This window comes from Primulina huaijiensis, chromosome 8 (assembly GCF_012295235.1).
Source record: "Primulina huaijiensis isolate GDHJ02 chromosome 8, ASM1229523v2, whole genome shotgun sequence".
NCBI lineage: Eukaryota > Viridiplantae > Streptophyta > Magnoliopsida > Lamiales > Gesneriaceae > Primulina > Primulina huaijiensis.
The window spans coordinates 17329611-17344271 of record NC_133313.1 but is presented as its reverse complement, the minus strand read 5'-3'; the positions used below and the strand labels follow the sequence as shown (position 1 = coordinate 17344271).

The following is a 14661-nucleotide window of genomic DNA, read 5'->3' as shown; positions in this document are numbered from 1 at the left end:
ATTTCATGTGATTTTTTAGAAATATTCTTCCGAAATGACTTCGGCAGTAAAAGATCAAGCACTTATCATTAAGTCAAAAACTATAGTTGTTAATCGAGACACAACTTTATTAGCTTATATTTATGATATCGAAAAGTGCAACTACTTTGGTAGTAATGAGTGGGCCTGTTAGGTCCATGAATCCAAAGAGTTGTGCGTCTATCTAGTCTCATATCCTTATATATCAGTCTTACCATTTTCATTTCGCATGCTTTGTCTCCATGAGAGACATTATTATCCTTTAAGATCTGACGTCACTCTTTACTGCTCATCTAGTCAACCAGATCAAGCAGTGCAATGTCTACTATTTGTCGCACAAGAACTTCTTAGGAGGTCGCTCATCTCATTACTATTCTAATTTATGTGCGCTTAACCCAACATTTCCCTCAAGAAGAATATAAATATGCTTCTTGGGAGATTTGAATCCATGATCTCGTTCTAATATCAATTGTTGGACCGAGCGTTTGTCGCTTTACCAAAAATTGTAATTGGTGATAAATGTACAACTCAAATCATTTAAATTTTACAGTAGCTCAAATATCACGTTTCGATTGTTCTACAGTCTACCCAACATGATCAATTATTGCACAAAAATATCTCTTCCAATAATCGCACGAGTTTTTATCCAAGGAGCAACTTTATTTGCTTATACTTGTGACAGCGCATACTGCACCTACTTGGGTTCTAATGTGTCAGACTATTAGAACCATGAGTCCAGGGAGGTGTGTGTCTATCTGCTGGTGATATCTCATATCCCTTATAAATCAGTTTTACTTTTTTCATATTGCCAACTCTGTCCCCAACAGATACAACATTACCCTTTAAGATCTGACATAACTCTTTTACGACACACATAGCCAACTACATTAAACTTTGCAACATCAACAGCTTGAAGAACAAAATTTTTCAAAAGATTCATCTCAGTACTACTTTTACTCATGCATGCTTAACCTAACATTTTAACCCATGATCTCGCTCTGATACCAATTGTTAGACCGAATACTTGTCACTTTACTAAAAACTATAGCTGGTGGTAATGAAACAATTCAATTATTTTAAATCATAGAGTAGCTCAAATATCACGTATCGATTGCTCTATCCAACAAAAATAATTATTGCATCCGCATAATTTAACCAACGGACGCGTTTTCAGGAGGAAAAAAAATATTTTTTATATGCGGATGATCATTTCGGATTTAGAATTAACAATATCTATATAAATAAATAAACTTACAATTAAAGAAAAGGGATTTCATATATTGTTCTAAAAATAATATAAGACCCTGTTATACAATTACTGCTTAAATTTTTAAAAATAATATTGGATCGAACAGCTTACTTGGTTATCAACTCATCACAATTCTAATATATTTTCATTTTAATTAATTAATCATTAAAATAATTTTCTTGTTCAATTAAAAATATAACATATTAAAAATTATTCCTACTAGTATTCTTTCCGATCGTTTTGAATACCAAAAAAAACTTAAGTATTTTTAATTAAATATATAAAGAAAAAATAATTAAATTAATCTCTGGCAATAACTTGGATTTTCATGTTATGTCGTAAATCTCATGGTGAATTTATAATCTCAAAAGTAAAATATAAACTATATAAATAAACGATTTAATTGGAATGCTGTGTTTAAAAACGAGTGGAAGTCATTGGTATCCAACATGTACAAGTCACGTGTATGCTATATATATTTGTTTTGTGAGATTATAAGTAACTAAAATTACAAGAAATCATTTTTAACATATTATATATACTTTTACGGCACATCTAGCTAACCAAATCAAGCGACTCAACGTCAGCAACTTGACGCACTAGAATTTCTTTATTGAGAGACTTCAACTCATGACCTCACTTCGATATCAATTGGTAGGATCAAACGCTTACCACTAGTCCAAAAGTTATACATGTTATTCAAGACACAATTTTATTTTTTATACGCGTAACAGCACAAAGTACATTTCCTTGGGTGTTAATGATTCTGGATGTTTATGCCCTTGTATCTGTTCGTGGATTAATAAACTCTTATATGATAGATTATTAATAGTCGAGAAAATATATGTTTTTAAAACTTAAACTTCAATTTGGTTCCAAATAATATTATATAATTATCATTATATATATTTATTGAAGCTTTTCATGCATATATACATATACATTTCTCAAATTTCAAAATTTTCATTATTAAATATACTTTCCAAAGTTTCAAATTATATCCTTGACCATCATACATTTTTTTTTAGGAAAAAAAAAAAAAGAAAAGAAAGAAAGCAAGCAAAAGTGAAACCAAATAATACAAGTAGCCGTGTGACCCCTTCCTCCATCATCCACCTGTTATGCCATTGATGACCGTAATTTTCCTTTGCACATACGATGATTTAAAGTCCAAAGCCCCACCCACCCAACCCCAGTATCTCCTCTGCCACCCTTCTCGATTAATCTTACATACATTTCAGTGCTGTCTTTTGCTGCATTTATCTGTTAATTTTTTTCTTACCCCTGTGCATTTTTCTTGATTTGTGAACCTTTTTTTTCTTTTTGTTTCTTTCTCGTTCTCAGTTCAAGGGGTAGATTTTGTGTTGGTGGATAATTGCTGAAGGGTTGTTTTCAGATTCAAATACTGGTATTTCTTTCAGAACACAGGAAATGTTTTTCCAATTTTTTAAAATTTCTTGAATTCTTTGGTTTTTAGCGTCTTTTTTTTTTTCACTTGAAAAAGTTAATTTTTCGACGTAAAACACCGATTTGTGTGGAAATTTTTGAAGACTTTGATGAGCTTTTTGTTTCTGGTAGAAGATTAATCTTTCCAGTTTTTTCACGCACAACACACATTTGTGCGTCTCTCTTGTCTGGGCCAACGTAAAATTCATTTAATGTAAAACTTAGCTGCTCTAGATTACGTTTATCTTAACTTTTTTTTATAACCTTTTCATATCTACGTTTTAATGATTTTAAAAAAAGTGGTCTTTTTGCTCATCAAAGTATTTTGGCTTACCTTTTTGTAATTATATTATGTTATTTTATATTTATACTTATTAATTATTATGTATTGATGTCTATATTATGCCTTCTCTCTTTAGTTCCTTTGTATAGTATATGCAGTTTAGACTCGAATGTGACTAAACTACATGCATCTTTCTTTTTCTTAAGCAAACTTTAGTTTTGTAATTTCAAGAATTCTTTGTTTAAGTACATGGATCTCTCCACGAGGTACACCCACGAGCACATGAAACTGTTGACCCAATATTTTCCTTCTTCTAAATAAAAAAAAAATTCACCACGTTGTTGCCACCAATTTCTCTTGAAAAAAGTAGGGTTCTTTTTGTTGCATTGTCAGTTAGAGTTTAGTAAAATCCCTGAAGTGTATTTTGTGAAAATTTTAAGAAAAGATAGGTGGACTTTTCAATGAACGTGATTTCATTTCTTGTCTGTATTGGCTGTCAATCTTTGTTTTAATAATTATGGCTACTTTAGCTTGTGGGCCGTAATACATGATTCTGTCAAATCCATTCTCAAAGACAAAATTTTGATTTTGATTTGCACTAAAATAATATTTGTGTCAAGCTAGATCTGTTCATGTGCCATAAACTATTGTTTTTATTACTCTGATCTGTTTCTTTTTCTAATAAAGTTGGATCAAATTTGGTACCATTCCCCTCCGAATGACCCGAGAGTTGGACTTTAATTAAGGTTATATATTTTAAGGTTGTAGGTGGAAGGTGTTTATGAACAGAAAATCTCGTCTCTGTCCTTTTGTTATTAATCTGAGAACATGTAGCATTTTCTGATTCGTAGTAAATGACTTTCTTGATTGTCTTGAAAGCTCGATAACAATAATATGTCATCACTTTCTTTGATGTTTACTCGCAATGCTCTTGCGTTGCATCTCATTTTATGAAGTTTATTTCTGCGAATTTTGTCCCATTCCTTCTTCATGCGACTTGAAATCTTAGTTTGAGAGGTGGGTTGTGACGCAGCATTTAATCAAAGTTTTACGGCAAAAAATGATGGTTTTGCTGTGCTTAAATTTGTATTACTCGTAGATTTGTCCTTTCGGTATCATGTGAATGCTCTTGCTTGGCTTTTTCTGGCATAATTTCTTTTCTTTCGTTCAATGACAGTCATAAACTTTCTATTTGAGATCCAATTGTTTTTCTTTGTTGTTGTTGTTGTAGCTATCAGGACCTGGAACCTCATTCTTCGGATAGTGATTTTCTCGTAGACAACATACTACAATGACCATGGGTGACCTGAAGATAGGAGTTGATGTGGTTGGTGCTCAAAACCTTTTACCCAAAGACGGACAGGGTTCATGTAGTTCCTTTGTGGAGCTTTGCTTCGATGGTCAAAAGTATCGTACAAGTATCAAGGAAAAAGATATCAATCCGGTGTGGAATGAGAGTTTTTTCTTCAATATGACCGATCCATCTGCCCTCAACAGTCTTACTCTTGATGCTTGTATCTACAATAATGTGAAAGCAGCTCAAACTCGGTCCTTTCTTGGAAAAGTGAGCATCAATGGGACTTCCTTCGTTCCCTGTTCTGACGCGGTTGTCTTGCAGTATCCTTTGGAGAAGCGCAGTATCTTTTCTCGCGTTCGTGGGGAGCTAGGACTGAGAGTTTATGTTACAGATGATCCATCTATAAAGTCATCTGCTCCTGTTTCTGAAGTCGAGGAAACTCAAGTGCCCCCGGAACAGGTTGCTAAACCTATCTCTAATTCAAGTCAAAATTTTAAATCGGAGGCGAGACACACATTTCATCATCTCCCGAAGCGAGAAAAGTCAGAACCGCAGAATCATGCTCCGGCATTTTCAGTTCCTCATCAAACAACTAAATATGTGGCAGACGAGATGAAGGCTGCTGAACAACAGCCTTCAACCCTTGTTCGGGTTCAATCAGCATCATCGGCACAACCGGTCGATTACTCGCTTAAGGAAACGAGTCCTTTTCTTGGAGGAGGACGAGTTGTTGGGGGACGTGTGATTCAGACAGATAGGACAGCTGCAGGTACTTACGATCTTGTTGAAAAAATGCACTTCCTTTTTGTCAGGGTTGTTAAGGCTCGTGACCTTCCTGCTATGGATGTCACTGGGAGTTTGGATCCGTATGTGGAGGTGAAAATCGGAAATTATAAAGGTGTTACCAAGCACATTGAGAAACAGCAAAATCCATTGTGGAATGTGGTTTTCGCCTTCTCACGGGAGCGGATGCAAGCATCTGTGCTTGAAGTAGTTGTCAAGGATAAAGATCTCATGAAAGATGACTTTGTTGGCTTCATCAGATTCGACCTCAACGAGGTCCCAATGCGTGTTCCACCCGATAGTCCTCTGGCTCCTGAGTGGTATCGACTCCAAGACAAGAAGGGAGAGAAGACAAAGGGTGAGTTGATGCTTGCGGTTTGGATCGGTACTCAAGCAGATGAGGCCTTTCCTGATGCATGTCACTCTGATGCAGCTACACCAATCGACAGCTCAGCTGCTGCATCTGCTCTCATACGTTCAAAAGTCTATCATTCACCGCGCTTGTGGTATGTCCGGGTAAATGTTGTTGAAGCCCAGGACTTAGTACCATCGTAGAAGACATTGGGAAATATCATTGCTATTACTCAAACAAGCATGAAACGTATGCTTGCATATTCGTCATTTGAGTCTCCAACAATTATTCCAATAATTACATATCCGGATCCTGACCCCAAAAATAATAGTGCTTTGGAATAAGCATGAGTAATCAAATGAAACCTTCTCTTGAATTCTCAAAACTTCTGTCGCTCCATCCCCGCAGGGGCAGAGAACCAGATGCTTATGTTAAGGCACAGATAGGCAATCAACTTATGAGAACGAAGCCGGTTCCCGCGCAAAATTTCAACCCTCTATGGAACGAGGATCTGTTTTTTGTAGCTGCGGAACCTTTTGAAGACCATCTTGTTCTGACGGTCGAGGATCGCGTGGCTCCGGGGAAAGATGAAACAATCGGGAGGGTCATTATACCATTGAGTATGGTTGAAAAACGTGCTGATGATCGCGTCATTCATTCTCGTTGGTTTAATCTTGATAAGCCTGTTGTCGTGGATGTTGATCAGCTCAAGAAAGATAAATTCTCTAGTAAACTCCATCTCCGGGTTTGTTTAGACGGAGGCTACCATGTTCTTGACGAGTCAACTCATTACAGCAGCGACCTTCGGCCCACAGCAAAACCACTTTGGAAGCCTCCAGTAGGGATCTTGGAACTTGGTGTGTTGAACGCTGTTGGGCTTCACCCTATGAAAACTCGGGATGGAAAGGGCACTTCGGATACATATTGTGTGGCAAAATACGGGCACAAATGGATCCGAACCCGTACTGTTGTTGACAACCTTTCCCCGAAATACAATGAGCAGTATACATGGGAAGTTTTTGATCCAGCAACTGTCCTGACAGTCGGTGTCTTCGACAACAGCCAATTGGGTGAAAAAGGTCCGAATGGAAACAAGGACTTGAAAATTGGAAAGGTTCGTATTCGAATTTCAACACTAGAAACGGGTAGAGTCTACACACATTTTTATCCGCTGCTAGTTCTCCACCCCACCGGTATCAAGAAAATGGGAGAGTTGCATTTGGCATTACGATTCTCGTCAACTTCTTTCGTAAACATGCTCTATGTTTACTCACGACCCCTACTTCCGAAAATGCACTACATAAGGCCTTTCACGGTCATGCAGTTAGACATGCTACGCCACCAAGCTGTCAACATAGTGGCCACAAGGTTGGGTCGAGCCGAGCCCCCACTTAGGAAAGAGGTCGTAGAAATACATGTCTGATGTCGACTCACACCTCTGGAGTATGCGCCGAAGCAAAGCCAACTTCTTCCGACTGATGTCGGTCTTCTCATGCTTGTTTTCTGTAGGGAAATGGCTCGCCGATATCTGTATTTGGAAAAACCCAGTGACAACCGTGCTCGTGCATGTTCTATACCTCATGCTCGTCTCCTTCCCCGAGTTGATCCTACCTACAATTTTCCTCTACATGTTTCTGATAGGAATATGGAACTTCCGGTATAGACCAAGATATCCACCCCACATGAACACCAAAATCTCACAGGCCGAGGCAGTTCATCCTGATGAACTCGACGAAGAGTTCGACACATTCCCGACGAGTAAAAATCCAGATATGGTCCGGATGAGATATGATCGACTGAGGAGCGTTGCTGGGAGGATTCAGACCGTTGTTGGGGACATTGCAACTCAAGGCGAGCGATGCCAATCTTTGCTAAGCTGGAGGGATCCTCGGGCCACGGCTATCTTTGTTACTTTCTGCCTCATCGCAGCTTCAGTTTTGTATGTGACGCCATTTCAGATAATTGCAGCATTAACAGGTTTGTACATGATGAGGCACCCGCGGTTCCGGCACCGATTGCCTTCCGTGCCCGTGAACTTCTTCAGGCGACTTCCGGCTAGGACCGATAGCATGTTGTAAACTATGTTATGTTGGTTTTGGACATTATTTTGGATTGGGACATGTTTTAGGTGTATGTTTGTAATGACTTTTTAATATGTTATGAGTTGGGCTTCAATTTAATTAAAATAAATTTAACCTTGTAAGTTTATTATTAAAAAAAAGAAAAAGAAAATCTGTACATATAAATATATTTGAAATGACAAAAATATTATTGTANTATGAATTTATCAAATATCATTCTTAAAGTTTAAAGTTGATATGATAATTAAAAACATATGAAGTAAAGAAATTATTGGAAAATTTATATGGCTAATTCAAACATGTGCAAATCATACATACAAAATATTTGGCTCTCAAATACATAATTGTATTGATAATAAATATTCATAGTTTCATTTGAAATTTTAAGTAATACCTATGGATTTTCAAGATCAAAACTACAATTCGTACATTTACATCCTTTTTCATTTGAAAATTTTGTTAATTTACAATCCAAAAAGTAGATTGATATGGATACTGAAATCTTGATTATATAAAAAGAATAAATTTTTATGAGAAATGACACAAAAATTTTAAGGAAAAAAAATATTAATTTCCACCACCAAATTAATTTGCATTACTATATAAGAATATTATCCTTCTTATCCAATATTCCAAGAGTATGTATTCGTTTCTAGATGACACGTTTGCACCCCCAATTTACATATGTCCACTCATAAAAAATTGCATTTTGATTCTTTTTTTTAAAAAAAAAATTAATTTTTAATATGTGTTTTCTAAGTATCTCTATATCTTATATTTCTATATGATATTATAGTATTATAATCTTATACTATTGTGTCATAACAGACACAATATTTGGTATTGGTCTATTTTGTTTATTTTTTATTTTTTAAATTTATTATTTGAAAATTGTAGATCAGTCTCTTACTAATTTTTATAATTATGACATAATCTTACTTAAATATAAACCATTCAAATTACAATACATAATCATCACAAATTACAATACGATTATGGTATTATTTGTATTTTATATAAAAAAAAATCACAAAAACTCACAAGTCAATTTTGTGAGATCGATATCTTATTTTGATATCCATGAAAAATATTATTTTTATTATAAATATGAATATGATTAATTTGTAAATAAATATCGTATCACCCTCTTGCAAATATCAATTGAAAAAAATTATACAAATACACAATAAAGTAGGTCTTTTGTGATACGGTCTCACGAATCTTTATCTGTAAGACGGGTCAAACTTATCGATATTCACAATAAAAATTAATATCATTAGCATAAAAAATAATATTTTTTTATGGATAACCCAATTAAAAGATCTGTCTCATAAAATATGATCGTGAGATCGTCTCACATACGTTTTTGTCATCACAATATATAATATAACTCCAAAAAATCCGAATCACGTGCACATGCTCGGAGGCTATACTTCCACGTTACTCTAATTTTCAACGTGACACGTGCTAATACAGAACCAAATTACCACCCCGTATTTATTCTTCCTGTTCCTTTGATTTTATATATATGCTCGATCATTATGTTCTTTCTCTCAAACCGGGTTTTGAACAATCTAAACAAATTCGTTGGACCTTTGAGTTCTTTGTCGATTCTTAGGAAAACCCATTTCGGTTCACCGCGTATTTCTTCGATTCCTCTTCCTTCGAAGCCATACGAAGCTAGATTTGTGAGTACTTCAGCTGTCTCTGGTGTGATTAATTCAAGAAAATCTTTGTTTCTAGGAGCGAGAGCAGATCACACAATGGCCAGCCAGTCAGCCGCCCCTCAATCAGTTCATGACTTCACTGTTAAGGTACCTCTATTTCATCTATGTAATTTTTAAATTAAGTGGATGATTTCATTATAGGCGTATCCTTTATTGTTGATCGTAGTCAATTTTGTCTCTTTAATTTTAGTGTGAATGATTTGTTATTGTTATTTTTTTTTTTTTTGTGATATTGGAATTTCTGCCAAATTTCTTTTTCTTGGAGAGGGGAATTTAGGGATTTGTTTGGTGTGGTTGAAAAAATCTTGTATCAGGTTATGCCGACATTTTAGTGGCTGAATTAACTTGATTGGTTATAATTTGGAAGAAAGAAGAGCATGAGCTTGATCTTGTCTGGCTGAACAGCCTCAAGATCTCAAATATCATCTGTAATGTTAGATATGATCTTATAATTTTTTAATAGGATACGAATTTAATCTTAGGAGAATAAAAGTTTCACACCCACAAATGTGTGTAGAGTCGGTCTCGCATCTAAAGTTATATTTTTGACATAAAAATAATATTTGGTTGGATCCGTCTGTACCTTTACATGCAACTGGAAGTATTATTTTTGAAAAAAAAAAATATATTTTTCATTGGTCCGTCGAAGATTTGGTTAAAACAAAATTGATCCACAGGATCACATGAGTTTTTTTTAACTGATCCCTGGACCAAATTAGAAGATCCTTTCCTACAATTAGCTCTTGCTTTCCCTTTTGGTTCCTTTTTTTCATTGATATTGGTGGGTGGTTGCAGGATATTAAAGGAAATGATGTTGATTTAAGCATCTACAAGGGAAAGGTCCTGCTTATTGTCAATGTGGCCTCGCAGTGGTATGCGCATACCCCTTTCTATGTTGTACTAATGAATTATTTTTAGAATTGGAGTGTAGGAAAGGAATTCTTCTATGCTACTTTGCATGCTTGGGATGGCACCTTGACTTGTGCTCGCTGTTTAGGCCCTTTCAAAAAATGTTATTGGGAAGTCGTGTTGAGTTTGTCTTTCTTATTTGGTTGTCATGCTTGATCCATAGATACAAATTGTTGATCCTAGATAGTCACGTATATGTCAATAGTATACTTACCCGCATGTTGGCTTCTGGTGTCTTGTCTAAATATTTACTATGATAAACAAGAGAGGATTTTTCTTATTTTCAAGCTTGTGTGCACCATTTGAGAATGAGCATTTCAATTTTGTGTCTGTTTGACTTAGTAGTGCATCTGTTTACATTCTGATGAAAAAGTTGATGTGATTTCGTTCCTAATCCTGTGCAGTGGCCTGACTAGCGGAAATTACACCGAGTTGGCCCAGCTGTATGGGAAATACAAGGATCAAGGTCTGATATTTGTGTCTTATTCTTTTAATTTTTATTGTCGCACTTTGTACTTGGAGGTGACGAAATTACTCCTGCTGTTTGAGGCTTGAAAAGCTTTGTAGCATTATGTCTTGCAACAAATGAGTATTTGAAGCTCGCCTTGTTTGAGTTTAATTTTCTCCCATAATTTGGGTAATTTTCTAGAGGAAAATCCCTGGTGACTACTCTATGATAAGTCTCCATTATGTGCAGGTTTGGAGATATTGGCTTTTCCATGCAATCAGTTTAACTCACAAGAGCCTGGCACCAATGAAGAAATTCAAGAGTTTGCTTGCACTCGCTTCAAGGCAGAGTATCCCATTTTCGACAAGGTAACAATTTTAACATAGCTGGTTTCCTTTAGGAGGTGTTTTCCAACTTAAACGCTTCTTTGATTTGTGAAATGTTTCCTTATCCCCGAGTTGGCCGAGCCGTTTCCACATAGTTGTAGAAGAAACTTTACCTGTCATGTCAAACATATAGGTCGACGTGAACGGTCCCACAGCTGCCCCATTATACAAGTTCCTAAAGTCAAGCAAAGGTAGCCTTCTTGGGGACGGTATCAAATGGAACTTTGCAAAATTTCTTGTCGATAAAGAGGGTCATGTCGTTGATCGTTTCTTACCCACCACCTCTCCCCTCAGCATAGAGGTAACAAAATTTAGTTTCTGCTTTGTGGCGTTGCCTCGTTTACAATCCCGATAACCTAAAAATTCCTCGATCCTGTTACTTTGCAGAAGGATATTAAAAAGCTTCTGGAGAAGGCATAAACACTGCTGTTTTCGGGTTCGTTTGGCATCGATGAATAAAAGTCCCATTGTGGATGGATTCTAAATAAAACGTCGTGAGTTCTTGTTGGAATTTGCATGTGTTTAAGATGCATTTGTAATATGAAGTAATGTGAGACCTTTTATGCCATGTAAATGTATCAGTATATTTTATTGTGCTGTAATTGACTTTCTATGGTATTTTGTATGCTAATAAGAATTTTTATGGCACGTCGCTCTATAGAAACCAGTTAAAGTATACACGATCCATTCCAAAAGTCCTTACACTACTACCCACTGAGATTCAAAAATGCTTCTAGTAATATAAACCAGTCACCAGAAAAGATGAATGCGCTGCTGCATGCGATGGGATACCTGAGTGGTTCACTTGACAAGGTCATCACAAGCGAAACATTGTCAAATTATTTGCATGACATCATAACTTAAAGGAGGAAGGAAAGACATTTAACAAGAAAGTAAGATAATTTGAAATACATATTTTGGAATGTATTGTTTCAAATTGATCGTAAAATAAGAGAGCAATTTTCAATTATACAATTTCAGAAATTCATGGATTGTGATTTCTGTTCAAATTTAATAGTAATCAGAATAATAGAAGTTTGTTGAAAATTAATATTTATTTGTGTCGAAAATTATAACGTTGAATGTTGAAAATTAGGTAAAATTAGGTGTTGAATATTGAAATTTGTGTTTGATGATGAAGGTAATATGTAATTTATTTTTGGATTATTTGTAAATATTTTCTACAAATAGATCTCTCATTTGTGAAGAAAAACACAATTGAGTTGAGAGAAAAATATTATAAAGTGTGTAGTGTGATAATTTTGAGAGTTTGATATTTTTATTTTTTACCATAAATTTTTACAACACGTCATCAGCACGAAGCTCTAAAAGTCCTCCATATTTTTCCAAGCTCCAAAACAGAAGAAAAAGGTAACAAAAGTAATAATATTTATTTTACTGTTTATTTATTTATGTGTATATACTTAATATATAATATAATGTTATAATAAATTTTTCAAAAACTTGTTATAAATCCTGGGAGGATGTTAAGACGACATCCCACACTCCCGGTAAGTGATACGACAAGTATAAAAGTCTATAAGGTTTTTAAACAAAACATCTTAAGACACCTCATTATAATATTGTGATATGATATACATAATTATTTAAAACATTACTAATATTATATACACCATATTATTACTATAAAATTATACAAATACATACATTTATTTTCTTGTACACCAACGGTCATAAACGGTAACAAAACGGCTAGTTTTTGCCCTATAAATATGATCTTACAAACACATTCAATCACTCCAACTTTCTCTTTTTCTCTAAATATTATTCTTCATCAAATTTTCGAAGAAAAAAGAAGATGGTTTTCTCAAGGTTATTTTTAATTATTTTGGTTATCATACTCACGAGTCTTGTATTTATCTGAAAATATCCTCCTCGTGTGTTTTCTTTATTTTTACGAATGCTTGTACTTGTTGTTTATCTATTACTTTGTTTTGCAATATTCATTAACTAATAAAATGCATCATAATTCTTTTTAGTACCACCATGGCTAACTTGGCAAAGCTCGAATTCATTGCTCTTAATATTACGGGGAAAAATTATATGCCATGGACTCTCGATGTAGAAATGCATCTTGAGTCATTAGGTCTAAATGAGACCATAAAAGAAAATGGCATATGCACATCACAAGTAAAGGCAAGAGCCATGATATTTTTGCGTCGACATCTCGACGAGAGATTAAAATGTGAATACCTGATTGAAAAAGATCTCATGGCTCTGTGGAAAGGATTAAAAGAAAGATTTGAACATATTAGGGAAGTTATACTTCCGACCGCCCGTGATGAATGGAATATGTTAAGATTCCAAGACTTTAAAAAAGTCAGTGATTACAATTCAGCGATGTATAGAATAATCTCGCAGTTAAAATTTTGTGGACATGAGGTTACAGAATCGGAAATGCTTGAAAAAACATTTTCCACGTTTCACGCATCAAATATAACACTACAGCAACAATATAGAGTGCGTGGATTTGCGAGATATTCTGAACTCATCGCCTGTCTTCTTGTGGCGGAAAAGAACAACGAGCTATTAATGAGAAATCATCAGTCCCGACCCACTGGATCAACAGCATTTCCAGAAGTAAATGCTGTAAGTAAAAATGAATTTAAACCTGGAAACCAAAATCAAATTCAAAGACAAGGTTTTGGTCGAGGTCGAGGTCGAGGTCGAGGTCGTGGACGTGGACGTGGACGAGGAAGTGGTCGTGGTCGTGGACGCGGCCGTGGTTTTGAAAATAATCGAGATAGTTATTTCTATAACTCATCTCAAAATAACGTCCCAAACCATCCACAGAAAAGGCATCAAGAAAACATGAGTGTTAATGAAAATCACTCGAAAAGATTTGAAAGTTCTTGTTTCAGATGCGGTACTCCAGGACATTGGTCTCGTATTTGTCGAGCCCCTGAGCATCTTTGCAAACTTTATAAAGAATCGATAAAGGGGAAAGAAAAGGAGACCAACTTCACTGAGCGAAGTGACCGTTTGAGTGATTCAACTCATTTTGATGCTGCTGATTTTATGAATGATTTCTCTGGAAATGATCAATATGTTGGTGGGATAGAAATGAACAATATTGATGCTGCAGATTTTCTCAATGATTTCTCTGAAAATGAACAATATAGTGGTAGAATATAAATGTACAATAATTTATTTTTCATGTATTTATATGATAATGTTTTATTGTACAATTATGATATGTGTTATATTTAAATATGTATTGTCATTAATTTTTTTTCATTGCATATTTTTTGAAGTTCAAATATGGAAAATGCTATGAGCAAAGCTGAAGTTTGCATACCCGATAGTGGTACAACGCACACTATCCTCCGAGATAAAAGATATTTCTTGGAACTAAAACCAACAAAAACAACGGTGAATACAATATCAGGTCCTGTAGACTTGATTAAAGGATGTGGTAAAGCACAATTTTTGTTACCTAATGGTACAAAATTTTTGATCAATGATGCTTTATATTCACCACAATCGAAAAGAAATTTGTTGAGTTTTAATGATATATATTCCCATGGGTATGATACTCAAACAATGAATGAAGGGAATGAGAAATATATGTGTCTTACCACATATAAATCAGGAAAGAAATATGTGATTGAAAAACTACCAATGCTCCCTACTGGATTGCATTATACACATATACGTCCCA

The 14661-nt window shown here is 35.0% G+C and overlaps 1 protein-coding gene and 1 pseudogene across 1 annotated transcript; both read left to right on the top strand.

The window, feature by feature from the left end:
• The first annotated feature begins 3404 nt into the window (after window positions 1–3404).
• On the top strand, window positions 3405–7629 carry LOC140981981 (multiple C2 domain and transmembrane region protein 7-like; annotated as a pseudogene).
• Window positions 7630–9035: 1406 nt separating this feature from the next.
• Window positions 9036–11564, top strand: LOC140983586 (probable phospholipid hydroperoxide glutathione peroxidase). The gene is made up of 6 exons (XM_073450677.1): window positions 9036–9323; window positions 10032–10108; window positions 10550–10611; window positions 10843–10961; window positions 11113–11280; window positions 11367–11564. Exons 1-6 carry the CDS (start codon window positions 9051–9053, stop codon window positions 11397–11399), a joined length of 732 nt encoding a protein of 243 aa, XP_073306778.1. The 5' UTR covers window positions 9036–9050; the 3' UTR covers window positions 11400–11564.
• The last annotated feature ends 3097 nt before the right edge of the window (window positions 11565–14661 follow it).

Bases quoted from the DNA above. Each gene is read 5' to 3' on its own strand.
- LOC140983586 (XM_073450677.1), top strand. From the start codon at position 9,051: ATGTTCTTTCTCTCAAACCGGGTTTTGAACAATCTAAACAAATTCGTT. The intron at 10,612-10,842 runs GTCTGATATTTG...CATTATGTGCAG, and splicing joins TGGGAAATACAAGGATCAAG to GTTTGGAGATATTGGCTTTT. The intron at 10,962-11,112 runs GTAACAATTTTA...TCAAACATATAG, and splicing joins AGTATCCCATTTTCGACAAG to GTCGACGTGAACGGTCCCAC.